Raw genomic sequence first — 18,399 nt, 5'->3', positions numbered from 1 at the left:
GGGAACAAAAGGAAATACCAGTTTTTTCTAATAAACTACAAGCATGCAATTGCAGATTTCAGCAGAGCTCTGTTTACCTCTGTTCTCTTCAATACAGGAGGTAGAAGAAACTCTCTCTGAAAGAAAGCTTCAGACTTTGGCCAACCCAAAATGTGAACAGAAACATGATAAATTTTTATTTTTATTTATTTTTTCAATCAAAACAAACATAACAATGAACATGTATGGAATATAGAGACAAATAGTAATACATTGTTATATCTCTGACAAATTTGTCAGCGAACACACAATAGAAAACCATGTGTTGCCCCAATTCTGTTGGTACGGTTATTCTATTGCTATTCTACTGAACTTGCAGGTCGTGAAACAGAACGTATAAGACAAACGAAGAGGACCCAGATAAGATTGAAACTAGAGCAAACAACTTCCAGCCCCTCTTTGGTGAGAGAACTTAGCATATACACGGATACTTATGAATACAAATACACGCCAGACAAGAAGATAAGTGCGGCTCACATTGTCAATCAACTACTCAATCAGCATCCATGGGGCGATTATCTTACACCTCTATGATGGTGTCTCTTTGCTTTATAATTCTTGATTTAAGAATACTGTTAGTTGGCTTGAATCAGCTGCTGACTTCTTAGCTATTTAACAGATTTCATACTAGCATCTTACACTGTGATCTTCTCTTCCTTTAGCTGAAGAAGCACTGGTCTTTTGTCACTGCTTCCAAAGTCCATGTCCCTAAGTAAAGGATACTTCCCAGCAACTGCTTGCTGTGGTTTTAACTGTGATGCATTGTTGCTCACTGTGTTGTGGCTGCTATTCCTGGCAGCGGGGACATCATGATTATGTTTTCCCTCATACGTAGTTATGACAGCTTTTGGGTCCGTTGAAGCTCTCTCAACATGCTTGCGAACACTGCATCCAGCACTAGTGCATTTGTAATAACTCCTGTAGATATACTTAATTCATCAGATATGATAAAAAGAAATGGAAAAGATCTAATGATTTAAAGCCGTATATTGAAAGAAAAATATTGAACTTAAATATTGACAGAAAAATATTCTGCAAGTATTTTTCTCTTTCGTTTTTTGAATGATTGTAGCAATAGAGTCAATGTGTAGTCAGAGGATTATCATGTGCATGTGTGTGTGCATGTGCGAACCCAAAGCTTTTCAGGATCAAAGAGGATTAAACTGACTACACCATGCATATAATATGGTACTTAATCGTACAGAATATGGCATAGTTGGTTCAAACCCTAGACTTTTTTTCCCACCTTTTGAAGAGCCATTACCAAATCAACTAGCTGTGAACCTAATTATCAAAAAAGTAACATTCAGTTCAACCAAAACATCATTTGTTTATTAGTTATAAGCTGGCATCTCTGATGTTGATAACCTGAAGCTCAATTTTCTACTGAACCATCGCACTTTTCTGAGATATATATAGGAGAAAAACAAAAACTAAGAGAAGTTGTGGTAGTTGCTTGTCACAACTTAATAAGGTTTTTCAAAGAAACTCATCATAGTGTTTGGTATATGTACTAATTCAAACATCTTATTAGGATTAATTGTAAAACAACTGAAGAGGAAAGCTTAGAATCCAATGCTAAGATAAATGATTAACCAGCATCATGATACATTGAATCCAAGATAACAAGCTAAATGGAGGATATAGAAAATAATTGGTTATTTTCCATATAACCTTTTCCCTTATAACTAATTTCCTATATAATAATTTTCATATTCTTAATTTTCCAATTCTTCTCATACATCTCTCAGTGCCATGTCTCTTTCTTCAGCATAATAATAAGACTAATATGATAATACTATTTCAGTCTATTCTCCTTGATGATATCAAAACAATAGGTCCTGGAGCTTAGCAACTACCACCCATTTCCATTCACCACCTAAAAGGGGAAAAGAAGCTTTTGCATCTTTTTAAATTGTTCGCTCCATCCTGCAAGTTTTGCACTTAATTTTCATTAAAATTTATTCTTCTTGTTTCCTCAAATCAGTTATTGTCCTATTTCAGGTTCTTTTCAATTTTAGTTTTATCTCATCTCTTTTTAACTAATGTCCTACTTTTAATTCAATCTTTTCCCTTTCGTATCAAAATCAATGTCAGTTCTTTATGTTGTCATCTCCTTCTATCTTCTATAATGTTTTATTTCCTTTCTTTAAAACAAATGGACAAAAGAACAGCCATAAGATATTTTTTTAAAAAAATCAGAAACTGAAGCCACAAAAAATTGAGAATAGCAACCATCAACTTCACCAGATGTTCAACTACTCTTATCCACCAAAAACTATCACAAAAGCTTGTCAAGATGCCACATTACCACTACCATCCCAGATCTCTACCTACTAGGGTCTCAAACTATAAACATGAGACAGCTCTACTATGTACAATCAACCATACTAATAACTGAAAGATAATGCATAAAACGCACGCATGAAGACCCACATGTTAGTAGTTTTCTGTCAGTGACGTTTACTAATTCAGCCCACTTTGACTGGTTCAGGGCCTTTCCAGATCATTTTTCAGGCTATTCAAACTGGTTCCTTTAGGTTTTTGTTTTTACATGCACTTCCTGTTTCAAGGTTAGTTCTGTCAAAAGTGCATTCTATATATTGATATCGAGTAGTTTCATATGTTAGAGCTAGTGTCCCTAAAAATAGGTGACAAGTTATGAAAGCTTGAAGTTTGTTGCTCAAGAGAAGTGAGGACTGTTTTTTTTTTTTTAAGATAAAAGAGAAGTGAGTACTAGTTGTACCAGTTGCAATGGTTTAGCGCTTGTACTTATAGGAGTGGATGTTAGTTCCAGAAAAGTTCTAAAACCTTATGAACTTGTCTCTCAGGGAGAAGAAAGTGCAAGTTACCTTGATAAAATTATAAAGAGTTTGTGATAATTTGCTTGGTATTCATTGAACTTGGTAAAAAGTTGTTTTCTGAAATTTGCAGTTGTTATTCAACTAGAAGCCTATACTTAGTCGACCTCATAGTTGATGGATTGAGGTATTGACAAGGTTTATTGTTGATTGAGCTTGTAATAGATAGTGATTTGTGGAACTCATCAGACGTCAAGTTACAAGGTGTCTTTCTTTATTTGAACTTCCTATTTGTGTATGCTTCTACTTGGGAAAGACTGTTGAAAATAACATGATGGCCAGCCATTTAATCACGTGTACTCAAAAAGTAAGAATCCGAATCCTGAGCTGAAGCATGTTCAAACATCAGAAAATAAGTTCTGTAACAAATGTAAGTCCTGAAAACCCTATATAGCCTAATATTAATATGTCAATTGCCATCCATAAAGAAACCAGAGAATGCACTAAGCACTCCTTTTATCCCACCTCACAGTTTGTGTTTTTGATAAATGTTAGTCTTATAAGAATTTTTTTTACAAGTTTGAATGCTAGATATATTCCTAACACTTTATCTGAGATATTTTTCTGTGAGAAATAGAAAAATATCATGAATTTTGAAATGTAGGCACTGAAAAAAAAAACAAAACAGACATGGGAAGTGGTAGACTTACCCAAACGAAAGAAACATGTGGGATAAAAGTGAGTGTTTACAATAAAATACAAGGTTGAAGGAATAATACAGAGGCACAAAGCAAGGCTCGTGATCGAAGGCTATATATCAACCTACTAGATAAATTATCAAGAGACATTCACACTAGTCACTAAGATGTATATGGTACAAGTCTTGTTGTCTCAAGCTGCCACTTTAACTGGAAACCGCAACAATTTGATGTTAAAAAAATACTTTTCCGCACGGATATCTTTACGAAGAAACTTATATGGAAATTCCACCAGAATTTACCAAAAAGGTAGGAACAAATAAAGTGTGTAATTTGAAGAAGGCACTTTACAAGCTCAAACAATCATCCAGAGCAAGGTTTAGTAGATTTGCAAAGGTAATGTTAGGCTTGGGATATAAGCAACGTCAGGAGACTATACCCTATTTATCAAACACTTAGATCTAGGGGGAGTTACACTTCTTCTAATGTATATTGATTATATTATTGTGACACTGAAAATGAAAAAGAAAATATGATTATGAAACAATATCTGGCCAAAGAGTTGGAGATTAAGGAATTAGGAAAGCTAAATTGTTTCCTTAGAATTGAAATTGCTCACTCAACATAGGAATCTTCGTATCACAGTAAATACATCAATGACCTGCAAAAGAATACTGGTAAGCTAGCATGTAAACTAGCCAACACTCCTATTGATCCTTACCACAAATTAGAACTAGCAGAAGAGGATATAGAGGTAGATAAGGGGATGTATCAGAGACTCCTTGGAAGATTGATATACCTGTTACACACAAGATTGGTCATTGCCTACGCAGTAAGTGTGATAAACCAGTTCATGCACAACCATAAAAATGTGCACTTATAGGCAGCCTACAAAGTGTTGTTTTACTTGAAGGTGACACTCGGAAAAGGTATCATGTTTAAAAAGAACGATAGGTTACAACTTCAAACCTATACTGACGCAAATTATGCAGGGCCAATGGTGGGTAGAAGATCTACCATAATTTACTGTACCTTCCTTAGGGTAACTTGGTCAATTCGAGGAGAAAAAAGCATAATGTAGCTGTGAGGTTGAATGTGGAGTCAGAATTTTGAGCAATGACTTAAGGGGTACGTAAGCTAATATGGTTTAAGAGGATCTTAGAAGATCTAATAATCAAATGAGGTAGCCTCATGCATCTTTATTATGACAACAAGTCAATTATAAACATCGCTCATAACCTAGTACAACAATACAAAACACATTGAGGTTGATAAACATTTCAGTAAAGATAAACTAAATAGCGGCCTGATATTTAGATCATACATGCCCACCAATTCACAACTTGCAGACATATTAACCAACATCTTGAATAGCTTAGTATTCGGGACAATCATTGCCAAACTGGGGATAGATAATATCCATTCCCCAGTTTGAGGAGTGTTGAAGAATATAATTTATATATTAGGTAAAAGAGCATTGTGGTAAAACACATCATATACAATTAATTGTCGGTTTTCTTTCTTACTCTAAAAAACTTATATACAGGTTTACACCATTCAATAATAAACACAACACATTATTCTTGAAAATATGCTTCAACTTGAGAAAGAGTGTTGTAAATAATTGCGTATTTTCCATATAGCCAGTTTCCTATATAGCTAATTTTGTATATTTCATAGGTGTCTTTACAAATAATTTCTTTAGGATACTAACAATAGCAATATGATGTAATACAGTATATTTTTTTTACAAGGCTTGAAGCAAGACCGAATAGTAGCCATTAGCAACAGCTGAATCAGTTGAGTCATATAACTAAATAGCTTGTAAAGACAGTAGCCTACAGGCAAAGTGTCATGCAGCTTACATCCAAAGGCTGTTGTTTACAGAAAAGGAAAAGTACCAGAAAGTGCATTTGACAATATCATTCTTCCATAGCCAAAATTACATTGATCATTATTAATGTATGACTTATCAATATAATAGGTACATAATAACATTCTTAAATAATACAGGTGCAAAAAATAATCTACTTTAAACTCTACCTTTTAACTCAGTTACTGAATCATAATTATCCTAAAAAAACAATCGTTATCAGCAAAAGAGGTCAAAGCAGATCCAACAAATGTTCATGTAAAAAGAAATATAATCCAAAAAGGCAAAAAAGAAACAAGTTTGCAGACAAGAAAGTCATCTTTGGGAACAGAATAGCTGATTTATATCTTCATGAATGATTAAGTTCAGAACAACCAAAATTCAGCAAGAATAAGCAGTATAAATTCTTTTCTTTTAATTTTTTATGCAATTTACTTGTGGAATAAAGTCTTAAGCAGTAAAATAAAGCAATTTAGCAGTTTTTTTTAACTTACATGCGTGGAAGTTTGTTTTTTGTTTTAGTGGGTGGTTACCTATTATGCAGTGAATGATTCACAAAGCTTTCTTTTTTTTCTTTACTGTACTTTTGTACCAAAATGAAACAAAGAAAAAATAAACTTTTTAAGTTCCTTAAACTCTAGATATTGTTAGGTCCTCTCTAATGAAGCCTCATGTTCATAAAAGCTAGAAGGCAAAGAATTTAAGAAGTATTCTTCTAATTTTTTTTAGGTTTCCTTGCAAATAGACCGACAACTAGATGCCAAAGAAGGGTCCATAACAGCGCCCTTCCAGTATCATAGGAAAAATTACATTTCTTCCCCTAAGATTTGTCGCATTATGCAAAAATCCCCTGCTTTGTAAAACCATACAGGAAATAATATAAATCTTTACAATTTGCTCTCTAGCATTCATTCCATTACAAGAATTGGTAGAAAAAGTACCTAACAAGTGATAATCACATCACACACACTATCGAAGATGGTGGAAAGCAAATGCCATCTGCAAAAAGCAAATAAAACTGTTTTTTTTTTCTTTTGAGAACCAAAACATATTGGAAGAGGAATAGATAAATGTATAGTAATTTGTAAAATAGGGTTATTTTTTGTTCAATTTTAGGGAAGTAGGGGGCTTTCTATGCAATACAACGTTCCTCAGTAGGTAAAATATAATTTTCCAGATTGTAAAGAAACCTATTACAACCATCTGTCACAACATGACTTGCCAATTCCTTTTCTAATTGCTGACAGGTGTGCAACTGCCATAATAAGTCATACCATAATTGTAACATAAGCAATCCACTCCCCGCCAACATAGATCATAATGCATTTGAAAATGAATAATCCAGTCAGATAACCAATGTTCTCATTTAACAGCTTCAATACCAAGCTGAACGGTAGTCAACACCCATCCAAAAAATTCATTTCTAGGGCAATGGTAATTATCTCTTTTCCACTTGAGAGTAACTAAACACAGCTTTTTATTCCAATGATTCAATAACTCACCATTACTAACTGAAAATATATAATTAACAAAGGGAAAGCAAAATGAGAATGATTCTTCAAACATTCACATGAGTGTAACCGGGGCCAAGAGAGAAATCATATGCATACCACATGAAAAGTATTTCCAATAAGAAAGATGTTTAGTGAGAAACCCCAAGAAACTATTTCATGTGATCACACCAATAAACAAATATGAGAGATAAAAAAAAAAGCACCTTGGATAAGGATTTCCTTTGACCACCTTCTGCCCATACTTGCGCCATCTGTAGCCGTCATCTAAAAGATCAACTTCACTTCTCGTTTGCACAATGATTTTTGGTTCTGTAACGGTTTTGTGTGACAAAGCTACTGTAGATTCCCCAGCAATGTTCCTGCATTCAAGGTAAGGTACTCTTAATTTTGTGAATTGCATAGGAAAAAATGAGCTGCCCAATCAGGTAATACATTCGTGTTGGAGACTTTACCTTCTCTTAGGATTTCTCTCATCATCTTCCAATCCCTCTTCTCTGGTTTCTACATCACCTCCTTCCTCACTGTCACTTGATTCAAGTTGTCGAATAGCATTCACTTGAGTAGGTTCCTGACCTTTGCCAGGGACAGAAGAAGTAAAAGGAGTTTCACTTGACTTGATCAAGTTTCCTGCAGGACCCTGTGGACCAACTTCACGCTTAGCCAGAGAACTTATGTTTCCACTAGGGTCATTACTATCCTTTGCACGTTTATTAGATTGAGGCTTGTCATGATTATGCTGGCCTTTGTAGATAATTTGGGTTATTTGGCCCTCTGAAGACCGTTCAACTTTTTTCTTAACTGAGCAATTCAGATGTGTACATTTGTAGTAGCTCCGTGGATATTCACAGCCTTTAATCGGCTTCTGACCATATTTACGCCAGTTGTAGCCATCATCAGCTGGTTTATCAATGGCAAGATGAGAAGGTTGGCTTCTCCGGTCAGATTGAGAGACCTCTGAAGGCTCAGTTGCAGAATTTGGAGGGTCAGAGGTTGAAGGTGGAATCTGCTGCTGTGAAGCTTCATCAGGAGTGAAGGATGGATGGCGCTGCAACGTGTCTGTTGGAGCAGCCAGTAACGATGGTTGATATTCTGCTTGCATTTGCAAGTGAGAATGGGCTAAGGCAGCTTGCGCTGTCACCTGCGCCAACGCTTGCTGGTGGGACATCCCAAAGGGACTCTGCAAGGATCAAGAAACAACCACAAATAGTTAAACCACACAAAAAAAAAATTATCAAAGCAGTCGCTACAACAGACTTCATGGTACGTCATTGCATATGCATCCAAAGCCAATGTAGACAAGTCCTCCCAAACTCTCACATTCAAAAGTCAATCCTTAAGATAATTTACACAGTTGAAAAGGTCCAAAAAACTCCATTGGGAAAAGGTAATCCGGGGATTCCTGTTAAAAGTTCATAGCTCCATATATCAACCCATTCACCTGGAACATTAGTTTCCTATGGTTTAAAAAAATAATAAAGCATGCTCAATCATTTATATTCTCATGCAAGGCAAGATGATCTGTCACAAAGAACAGTCAAAATAGTCCCTCCAAAATCAAGAAATGGAGTTACAAACACCAGCAGAACCCGCTGTAACAAAACCAAATTGTTAGCGATATAAGAGAAACGTATATGGACTCAGAGAGGCAGTAAAGCATGCAATCATGCTGCACCCATCCTGAAGATATCCAAAGTCAATTAGTACATAGTTCCTAAAATTGATAACCAGAAATTAACAAAGCAATTTCATAACTTATCCAATAGCATATGATAGTTCCTAAAATTGATAACCAGAAATTAACAAAGCAATTTCATATTTGGGTCCACATAACCACAAAACCACCAACTTTACAATTCTTAAAAATTCCTTGTTCTACACAGTCATTCATAATTTAAGCATTTACCAGATATGCTTAGATTAAGTTTAATCCATCACATGACCTACTCATAGCTCCCTCCCCTAGAAATCAAAAAGCGACAAGTTTCAAAATTACACAACAATCAATTTTTCCATTAATGGCCAAGTAATATCACATGAAATAAAAAGACGAAAACAAACCAATAATTAGCAGTAGAAGTAATGGTTAATCACAATTACCTGAGGTGAAAAGAAGCCAGGAGAATTAAGCAAACCAGAAGGACTCAAGCCAGGAGGGACAGTGAACAATGGAGACCTAGCAGCGATCATCAAGTTCATAGGCCTGCTCTGCTTAAAACCCGAACTTTTCTCATCCCCATCTCTCGAACCCACCTCGTTGAAAGAATTATCCATGGAAGTTGCAGGCAAGAAGGCAGGTCTAGCCCCAGGAGACGCCATAGCCCCAGCTAAAAGCTGAGAGAAAGACTTGTACTCTGTGTCAGGGAAGTTGTCGGAGAATAGAGAAGTGACCAGAGTCATAGGCCCTGGGCTGAATCCCGGCAGACCGCCGGTAAAGAAGGTGTCCATGGCTGGTCTCGGCGGCAGAGTGATTGTAGGGCGCGTTGTTGGTGCAAGGTGTCTGGTTGCAGAGTCGCCTTTGTCTCCCATCTCTCTCTCTCTCTCTCTCTCTCTCTCTCTATCTATCTATATCTCTCACTTGTTCTGTTTCTCTCTCTTAATATATGCGTTTATATACAGTACATAGCACATCTAGGCGAAAGAGAATCCTCTTGTAGTGTCTCTGTAAATCAGTTGATGGGTTTTGGATAGTTTCGTGCTATCCTGAAGATGAGTGAAAACTAGAAAGTCCACGGAGCAGAAGAAATGGAAAATGACACTCTCCCTTTTTTCATTTATTTTTTTAAATTCTAATTCGGACAATTAATTAATTTAATTAAGATTTAAATTGCATTTCTCAAAAGTGTTAATCACCCAAAAATAAAAATAAATAATTTGAAAAATGGGTTACCAACCATAATTATCACTGGCTCCATCAAATTTTAGTCTCGGTATCTGTCTCCATCCAAATCCAACTCTATTATTGTATTCATAATTTGTATATATTTTAAGATAAAGCTAGAGAAAATCTACCTTACAAAAGGGTATTTATATATTATTAAATTGGTATATATAATATATATATATATATTGTAAATTTATGTATGTGCCAAATGGTAAGAATGCATAATAAACACATGAGGATTTATGAAAAGCAATGGCAGCTGGCAGCAATGAATGATTTTGTACATATTTATAAATGCTTGAAAGGACAAGCCAATTACAATGGATTTGGGGCCATAAAGTAGAACACCCATGAGATGCTTAAAGTCGTAATTATCAGAATAAAATACCCAAAATATATATATATAAAGAAAAATAATAATGTAGTAATTACCAAAAAAAATATACATATATATTTTTTTAAAAATTTATTACCAAATAACCAGTTTGTGTGTGAAAAAGAAATAGGTCTAAGTAAGAATTGACAACTTCCAGCACTGCTGCATACAGATACAAAGAACCCGGACCCTCCTTATTTTTTTATTTTCTTAATACGTAAATACCATTACCATTCTATATTTACATATTGTCATATGTAATAATTAAATATAAAAAAAAAAAAATCCCCCTTTCAACATTAATATTCTTTTTTTTTTTTCTAAAAACAATAATATTCTTTTGCTGAATTAATAATTTTAAAATTTACTTACTCTATGCTTAATGTTATTAAAAAAACAAATTAAGAGGTGATTAAAGTTTGGTAATCCTAAAATTCAAACACATCACACAATAATCTTATTCTCAGGAAGCATGGTGAGGGAATTAGACTGTGAATCCAAGAGTGGTTTTCAAGCAAAAATTCCAGAGACCTTTTTATACTGTAATGGTGGTAATGACAACGTTGTTTTCTGGCAATGCTAACTTCACCCACCGTTCGGTCAATGCCTTCATTTTTTCTTAATTTTAGTTGGGGAAAAAAAAAAAAAAAAGAATAGAGGGGGACCCACAAAAAAAAAAAAGGAGGAAGCCAAAAAAATATGCCGTGTGAGTTGGTGACGGTTCACAAAAAAACTACTTGTAATTTCTCCTTCCACGACCCCACTCGACCCATTAACTAATTATCCACATGCATATATACATATATATTATATGTCAAACCCAACATCACTAACCCTTTTCTTGTATTTGATTTCACATCCCATTGAACAAGTTATATAGTTTGTAAGCATCGTCATCATCATCTATATTATATGATAAATGGAATTCATGGATCATTGCTCCTTATAAGCAAACTCTTGCATATAAATAGTCTTTATATTTCTTGATGCAAACACGTAAACATTAATACCTGTATTCAAGCTATATTGTAAAGCTACCAACTTAAAGAGTCCTTTGAAGGGTTATTACATATAATAAGAGATTCATAAAGACTATATATTTGACTCTCTCCAAAAGAGTAGAGGTAAAATCTAATTTAATAAAATACTTCTAAATGATAAAATTACCATTTGTAACTATCCCAATCATGATTAAAATAATTTTCAAGATGGAAGTAGTTGCAGCAAGCCAGCAATCACGATTGTGGTTGTTCTGGGTATGTTGATCCGAAGGCTTCCTCCACAAGGAAAGCAAGAGTTGGATTTTTTTTATAAATATAAATCTAGTCTGATAATCTCCCAAGGTGCGTGGAGGAGCTGAGTAACCCACAAAAAAACGTGGAACCAAACAAATAGTGTGGTGTCAGCGTCAACAGACAAGTGTTGAGGCCAACTTCCGCAACTTGATATTTTTCTAATCAATATACAGTTTTGCTCTGTTCATGATGCCAAACCTAATATCACCTTCATCTCATCTATTCCAGGGCCCAATATAGGAAAACAACAGGTGGTCACTTCAGAAGCCAACTTGACTAAGTTGCTAGGTTTATTAAGTTTGGACATTTAATTCCCCAACTACAATTCTCAGGAAAATCTACAGTGATTTTGACTACATCTTATACTGTTCATCATTGAATTATATTCTACAGCAACATTTAACAATAAAGAACTGCTATAACTCTGATATGTTCAAGTCACCATGGTTTAATCCTTCTCCTGTGTTTTTCCAGAACAAGGCCAAGTAAACTTTGCTAATATTAGGCATCTTGTCTTGCAAGTTGCAACAATGGACATTTATGTTCAGTGAATTCAATTTGTATTACACCAATTACAGGTCAAGAGTAGTAGGACAATTAACAGTGATACATCAACAAGATGAGAAACTTTTTTAGGGGATTGGAGAAACTCACAATTTGGTCTCGAAAAAATAAGTTGATGAGACAGCCAATCCTTCCACATCATAAGTTCGAACAAGTCTCTGTCTCTTGCCTGGTGACTCAAGCCAACCAAACTCCAAATGGAAAGACTTGGATTCTGCCACACTCTTCGCAATATCTGAAGGGTATCCCATGTACATGCCCCCTGGTAACAACGTCATCTGGTATCCTCCATCAAATATAATTAAGTCATTTGTCCTTGTCCCCGTCCAATGCACATTAGTGGTGACATCATCTCCAGATGAAGTTGAAGAAATATCCTGATTAGTTTTTTATGAACACAAAGAGGAAAAAACATTCAGAAACACTAGGCTCAGCATCACAATATGTTTAAGAACAGTAAATCCTTAACTGATCCACATTTCCACAAACTGTTCAGACAGTATAGGTGAATGCAATAAAATTAATGTGTGATCTTTGTACTAACTAAATGGTGTCAATCAAAACACTTGCATAATCAAGCAAGCTTTCCATTCTGCAGAGATAATTTAAGCATTTGAAGCAGTGGATACCTGGAAAATCTGACCATTGACATCTACTCCAAACAAAGCCACTGTATCTGCCTCAGCAATTGTGGCCCCGTAAACACCACTCCGTTTTGTGATCGAATGACCCTTCCACTTACCAAGAAATGGTATAAGCCTGTCTGTGTCATCCTGCAAAATAAACTAAAATCTTGAATCCCCATGAACGACGTGAAAAGGTGAGTTTCTGCCATTAGTTTAAACCCTGTTGTGAAGAAAAAAGATAAAAGTCTATTGGTCACCAGCTGCTAATCAGTTAAACTAGGTCAATAATTTACCATACAAATGTCAAGTGATGGAGGTAATAGTTCTCCATCAGTTCTATCCTCGAGGAAGACAAGAAGCATTTCCAAAATGCCCTTGGGGTCTATGATATGGAAGGCTCTTGCTCTTCTATCTTTTTCCTGTGAATATAAGCAGTTCTCACACACTACAGACGGCCGGCAAGAGGGAAGCTTAAGAAATCTGCACAGTAAGGTTAAAAAACAAAAAATACTTATAACACTGCTAAATAGTGAGACTGCATAAGAGTTAGTTACCCTAACCACTCGTCCACATAAGATCCAAATACCAGAAAATTTGGCACCCAAATTATGAAAAATAGGACAAAAAATATGAACAGTAACCATGTACCACGACTAGAAGCTGACGGTGCAAAGGTGAAAATAATAATGACAGTCACAGTTATGTGCAAAATAGTTGCTAAAAATGAGCATGACTGCTAGAGTAGGTGACACATGGCTGCTATAACAAAATTGTTTTTATTTATTATCTAGTTATCTAGCTTTATTTAATGATATGAGTAGTTATCAGGTTAAGCATGAAGATAGTTTATAGGATATGCAGAATAAGTGTATTGGTAGTTTCTGTAGTGTGGGGATAATTACTTAGGTGATTTCTAGAATGTGGTAGTAGTTACTTCCTACTAAGAAAGTTATTATTCTAAAAAGTTATATTTTCTTGTATAAAAACAAAACTGTAATCTGATTAGGATATGCATAAAAATTTGTCAAGAAAGTTTCTTAAGTACTTTGAACTATAGGAGATTGTTGGATTCTCTCTTAACGAGCTCATACTTTAACAAAATCCCATAACTAGATCCTAAGAAAGGAACACAATAGATACTTCTATTTAGTTTTGAACAGATAAACCAGTGAAAATGACTATTACAATAATATTGAGAAAAAAATTGAAAATTGTTTTGGATACATGAAGGAAAATATGTTATTCATGTTTATACCTTCTTGTTAAGCATAGATGTCGATGATAAGAGTCCCGATTAGCAACCCAGACAAATCAGGCCCAGGGTAAGTGCTGAAACACTGAGGTGCCCCCAGCCTAATAGAGAATTCGAAACTCTTGCCATGTGATGAATCATCACATTTTGAAACAGAACTTATGCATGGAAATCATGTGACATGCACAAAGGTAAGGTTAAAGAAGGAGAAAAGGTTTATCCCAAAGCATACTTTATGCCACTTTAGGAACAAGACAGAAAGAAAGCAGTTTGGAACCATATCCTCTAAATGCCGTCTTGGTTCTATTCATTACACTGCAAAAATTATTTCCCTAGATTATGTTTATATGTGAACAAAAAAGATGAGTGCATTTTGAAGAGAGAAACACTGACTTGGGTGATTCTTCTTCAACATCATCTTCCCCCAACACCCCCTGCCTCAAAACAGTTTCTAGCATGCCAGCTGTTTGGTACCTTAATGAGAAAGCCCTCTCACTGGGGAAAAAACCAATCTGCAAACTAATCATAATGGACATCAAGAAAAAATAATAAAATCACAAGAGCTAAGGTATAAATTGATTTGTAAAAGGAAGATAGTAGATAATAATCTAAGTCTTCATAATAGAAAATCTCACCTGTTGATATTTGTCCACAGTGAACATGTTAGTTTCTTTTATCTTGTATTCCGCCCATTCTGGTTCTTCATCATATCCAGAAACTAAAGTGCTTGATGGAGGCTGTTTTATGTATAGCCTACATAAAAGATTAAGCAGACAGTTGCAGACAAGTATCAAAATGTACTGTTAGGAACCAAAACGGTGCAGAATAATATAAGGAATTTTAGCTGTTCTTTTTCCTTGTTTGTATTTCTGTTTTTGGCTCCTAGCTATTAGTATTGTACCAGCTCCATACCAAGTGCCAGCTATGCTCTACCAAGTGGAGAGTTTGTTATCTTTTAACTAATCATAGCCCTAGATACTACTATAAAAAGGGTATGATGTAGACTGCAAATTCTCTATTTCTCGCTTGTCCACTCTTCTTTCTCTCTCTCTCTCTCTCTCTCTCTCTCTCTCTCTCACTATTCCTCTCTTCTTCCTACACTCTGTTCTCTCAAACCTTTCTGTTCTCTCATTCTACAACTCTAACCCTAACTTGCCAAGCAAGGATCCTCCAGTCGTGAATGAACCAGGACGCTAACAATCTTGTATTAGAGCCTATGGACCTGGGTGAACCTTAGCTTCCATTGCTAAGCTGGCAAAGTGGTAAGGGAAAGGCCACCATGGCTGATTCATAGAGGGTTGCTTAGGTGGAAGAATTTGTCCGCTTGATTGACTAGCACCTCCATGAGTTCATGAGGGAGGTCTAGGAAAATATGGATTCTCGATTAGATGCCAAACTCGCTGCTGAACTGGTGGAGAACAATGCACAACTTCAGCGCATTTTGATGAAAATAGTGCCTGCCGTGATTCCACCACCCTCTATAATGCCATCTCAGCGATCACCCACACCCCAAAATAACCTAGCTTGTCCAGTCCACTAACCTGCCACCATCTCCTTCTCAAGGAATCTTACTTACCACCAGAACGAGAACGAGAGAAAACAAACCAGCTGTAACAAACAAGGAACCTTGAGCAACGTGTTGGGTCGAAATGTTACCAGAATAGACATACTTATATTTAGAGGCACTAATTTGCGATCATGGGTGAGGAGATGCACTAAGTACATCCAAGTGTATCAGGTTCCGGAGGGAAAAAAAGATTGAGCTAGCTGCCATATTTTTGTGAGAAAAGGCAGACACTTGGCACCAAGGATAGCAAACTTAGCACGAGACCATGGAGTGGGCTCGCTTTGAGGAAGAGTTGAGCCGGTGCTTTGGAGACCTTAAGGTGGCAAACATGGTGGAAGAGTTTAATAAGCTAAAGCAAGAAGGTAACATCATGGAATACCAAGAAATATTTGAAGAGCTAAGGTAAGTTGTACTGTTCGAATCATCTCTGTGAACAATATTTTATTTCTAGTTAATTAGTGGTCTGCCTGACGAGCTCAGACCTATTATAAGACTCTAGAAACCACCCACTCTTAGTATGGCCTATGAACAACTCCAACTACAGTCCCCAACAAAGTAATGTAGTAATGCGACGCAAACCCAGCCACAGATCATACACTAGCAACACCAAATCACCTAACTAGTCAACTACCCCAAACAAACCACAAGCACATGGTCGACATTCTGGACACACCTAACCAACCAAACAAGGAGCAGCTGAAGGCCGCAGGCACATAATGCCTGCTATAGGTGTGTAAGATACTTTCCGGGCCACTAGTGCAAAGGGAAACAGGTAAAATTGGGTTGAAAGCCATAGAAGATGAGAAGGAAGAACCTGAGAAGGAGGAACCAAATGTAAAGCTAGAAAAAGAGAAGAATTTAGGGCAGGTTCAGATTTAGTACAAAAGAGAGCGGGCAGGTTCGGATTTAGAACAAAAGGGAGCAGGCAGGTTCGGGATTGATCATATCTATCTCGAACCCGCCTCGTTGTCATCCCTAAAATTGACTTGAGAGCTAACTACCATCAAATCAGAGTGAAAGCTGAAGATGTAGATAAAACACCCTTTAGAACCCATCACGGACTTTGAACTGCTGTTGGAAGGTCATATAATAGTTTGCTTTAATACCACAAAGTTATAATCTTGTGCCGGATATCAGGGTCACAGCGCAGCTAAGTGCAAAGTCACCTAACAAGCAGGAAGCTTGTTACTAAATTTACAACCTTGCTTGCCTCTCTGGTAATAGTTAGGACTCTTTCCGGGAGAAACTTGAACTCTTTAGAGATTTCCATCAATTTTCCCAATAGTAGTTCAGATGATTAATTCATGAGTAAAAGAATACATGCATAGCACATTGCAGTTAACTGCCCTCTAAGTTAACAATTGCTATCACAGATGGTTACTTAATGCAATATGAATCCTAGCTTTGCTAGTATGAACCCCACCTTTCTTCTTCATAGTTTGGAAGTAATACAAACATAAAGATAGCATCCTAACTAAGTAGAAGTTTATTTGGCAAGTGAAGAATTGTTTGACCTGCATATGTAGATTTTGCTAGTAAACTGATTATTGTTATCAGTTGGAACCATAATAAACCCGTCATCTAAATGCGTGATTGTAGTCTAAGACAGAAAGAGACAAGCCAAAATTCAAGTAAACCATAGAAAACGTTGATAACAACAAAAACTGGTAGGTTAATTTCCATTTATGGTTTGAAATCCATAGTGAATTCAGTGTGTTTTATTGTCATCAAAGCATATTACTCAGTCCTTGGATGACAAATGACGTAATATTAATATAAGAACTTGTAAAAGTAATTTACTTTTGGCATCTATATCCTTAATAGACCCAGCACCATCGAAGTAGATCATCCATTTTTAACCAAAATCTATAGCAAGTTCCTCATATAGAATGATTACATAATCCCAAAATCAGATTAGCAGTAACCGTCTGCTTCTTTTCCACTGCAAAATGCTCATCATTCTTTCTCATATAAAGAATAAAAATTTCCCATTTCCACATTCTCTGCTATTGATTTTGGAGCAAATACCTATAGCGAGGACATTTTTCATCCCGTAATTCTGGGGACTTAGTAAAAAATTCAGGATATTACTAACATGACCAATATCAGAACATTTCAGCTTGTACTTATTCTTACTTTCTGTTTCCAAGCTTCTTCTGAAAAATAAATTGTATGAAGCGAGAGATAATGCTTACGTTTGAATGAGGCTGATGAGTTCACCTTCTCCATACGAGCTCACTGCCAGCCTCGTATTGATTTTTTGCAACAAACTCCCATTCACATCAAATTGCTGCAAAATTATTTGAAAAAAAAAATCAGAGACACCATAAAAAGAGTTGGAAAACATCGACTTATTTCCCTTTAGAAAGCATATAAATAAACTTGAAGCAACGGCAAAATGCTTCAATAACCAGAAACCAGAATGGGGCGAAGAGCAATTACCACTAAAAAATTGAAGAAGAACGAGGACTCACATGAAAAGAACCGGTCCACTTGCCCAAATTGAGGTTGAAGAACCGGTGCAGATTATCAATGCTCATGAATTCATCATTTGTTTTCTGGTTATCATCTTGAATCGTCGAGGAGTTGGCAGCGCGGATATTCGTGGTCTGTAAGGTAGAAATGCAGCGAGGAAAAGAGTTTATGGTGGGGAATTTCAAAGGGAAGGGAGTTGAAGTCGCGTTTGGTGACTTAGTGAGCGGAGGGAAGAGGACTGAGTAGCAGATAGAAGCCATATGGAGGGGAGGGGACAGATTCCTCTGAATGAAAATGAAAATGGGTTTTCTCCTTATCATCAAGGTTCTCTCTCAAACAAATTTAAATTTTGTTTGAATTTTATACATTTATATCTATTATAATTATTATATAATAAGAATTTTTTAAAAACTATAAATTCGAGAATTAGCATATATA

At 35.9% G+C, this 18,399-nt stretch overlaps 2 protein-coding genes across 5 annotated transcripts; both read right to left on the bottom strand.

The window, feature by feature from the left end:
- Positions 1–165: 165 nt before the first annotated feature.
- On the bottom strand, positions 166–9,678 carry LOC148269137 (putative WRKY transcription factor 3). 2 transcript variants are annotated; one of them, XM_088217102.1, is made up of 5 exons: positions 9,023–9,678; positions 7,378–8,102; positions 7,129–7,284; positions 6,353–6,410; positions 885–957 (listed from the first exon to the last, which is right to left on the bottom strand). In XM_088217102.1, exons 1-4 carry the CDS (start codon positions 9,449–9,451, stop codon positions 6,353–6,355), a joined length of 1,368 nt encoding a protein of 455 aa, XP_088073228.1. In that variant the 5' UTR covers positions 9,452–9,678; the 3' UTR covers positions 885–957. The 2 variants fall into 2 exon arrangements, with proteins under 2 accessions (XP_088073225.1, XP_088073228.1); XM_088217099.1 differs by lacking the exon at positions 6,353–6,410 and having other exon boundaries at positions 166–957; positions 9,023–9,676.
- A 2,224-nt stretch (positions 9,679–11,902) lies between these two features.
- On the bottom strand, positions 11,903–18,303 carry LOC148269136 (glutamate NMDA receptor subunit epsilon-1, putative (DUF3598)). Of its 3 annotated transcripts, none has more exons than XM_088217112.1 (7): positions 17,961–18,303; positions 17,682–17,776; positions 14,555–14,672; positions 14,313–14,431; positions 12,961–13,147; positions 12,671–12,814; positions 11,903–12,418 (listed from the first exon to the last, which is right to left on the bottom strand). In XM_088217112.1, the coding sequence occupies exons 1-7, from the start codon at positions 18,279–18,281 to the stop codon at positions 12,128–12,130; spliced, it is 1,275 nt and encodes a 424-aa protein (XP_088073238.1). In that variant the 5' UTR covers positions 18,282–18,303; the 3' UTR covers positions 11,903–12,127. The 3 variants fall into 3 exon arrangements, with proteins under 3 accessions (XP_088073238.1, XP_088073240.1, XP_088073243.1); XM_088217114.1 differs by having other exon boundaries at positions 17,929–18,069; XM_088217117.1 differs by lacking the exons at positions 17,682–17,776; positions 17,961–18,303 and having other exon boundaries at positions 14,313–14,438.
- Between the last annotated feature and the right edge of the window lie 96 nt (positions 18,304–18,399).

This window comes from Carica papaya, chromosome 1 (assembly GCF_054855325.1).
Source record: "Carica papaya isolate Zhongbai chromosome 1, ASM5485532v1, whole genome shotgun sequence".
In the NCBI taxonomy this organism is placed as follows: domain Eukaryota; kingdom Viridiplantae; phylum Streptophyta; class Magnoliopsida; order Brassicales; family Caricaceae; genus Carica; species Carica papaya.
The sequence above is the reverse complement of the archived record's forward strand: the minus strand, read 5'-3'. Positions and strand labels throughout refer to the sequence as shown.

Bases quoted from the DNA above. Each gene is read 5' to 3' on its own strand.
- LOC148269137 (XM_088217099.1), bottom strand. From the start codon at position 9,451: ATGGGAGACAAAGGCGACTCTGCAACCAGACACCTTGCACCAACAACG. The intron at 7,285-7,377 runs GTAAAGTCTCCA...CCTTGAATGCAG, and splicing joins GAGAGAAATCCTAAGAGAAG to GAACATTGCTGGGGAATCTA. The intron at 958-7,128 runs GTGCTTTTTTTT...GTATATCTACAG, and splicing joins AAAGGAAATCCTTATCCAAG to GAGTTATTACAAATGCACTA.
- LOC148269136 (XM_088217112.1), bottom strand. From the start codon at position 18,281: ATGATAAGGAGAAAACCCATTTTCATTTTCATTCAGAGGAATCTGTCC. The intron at 14,432-14,554 runs GTGAGATTTTCT...ATTAGTTTGCAG, and splicing joins CTGTGGACAAATATCAACAG to ATTGGTTTTTTCCCCAGTGA. The intron at 12,419-12,670 runs GTATCCACTGCT...AAAACTAATCAG, and splicing joins TCAATGGTCAGATTTTCCAG to GATATTTCTTCAACTTCATC.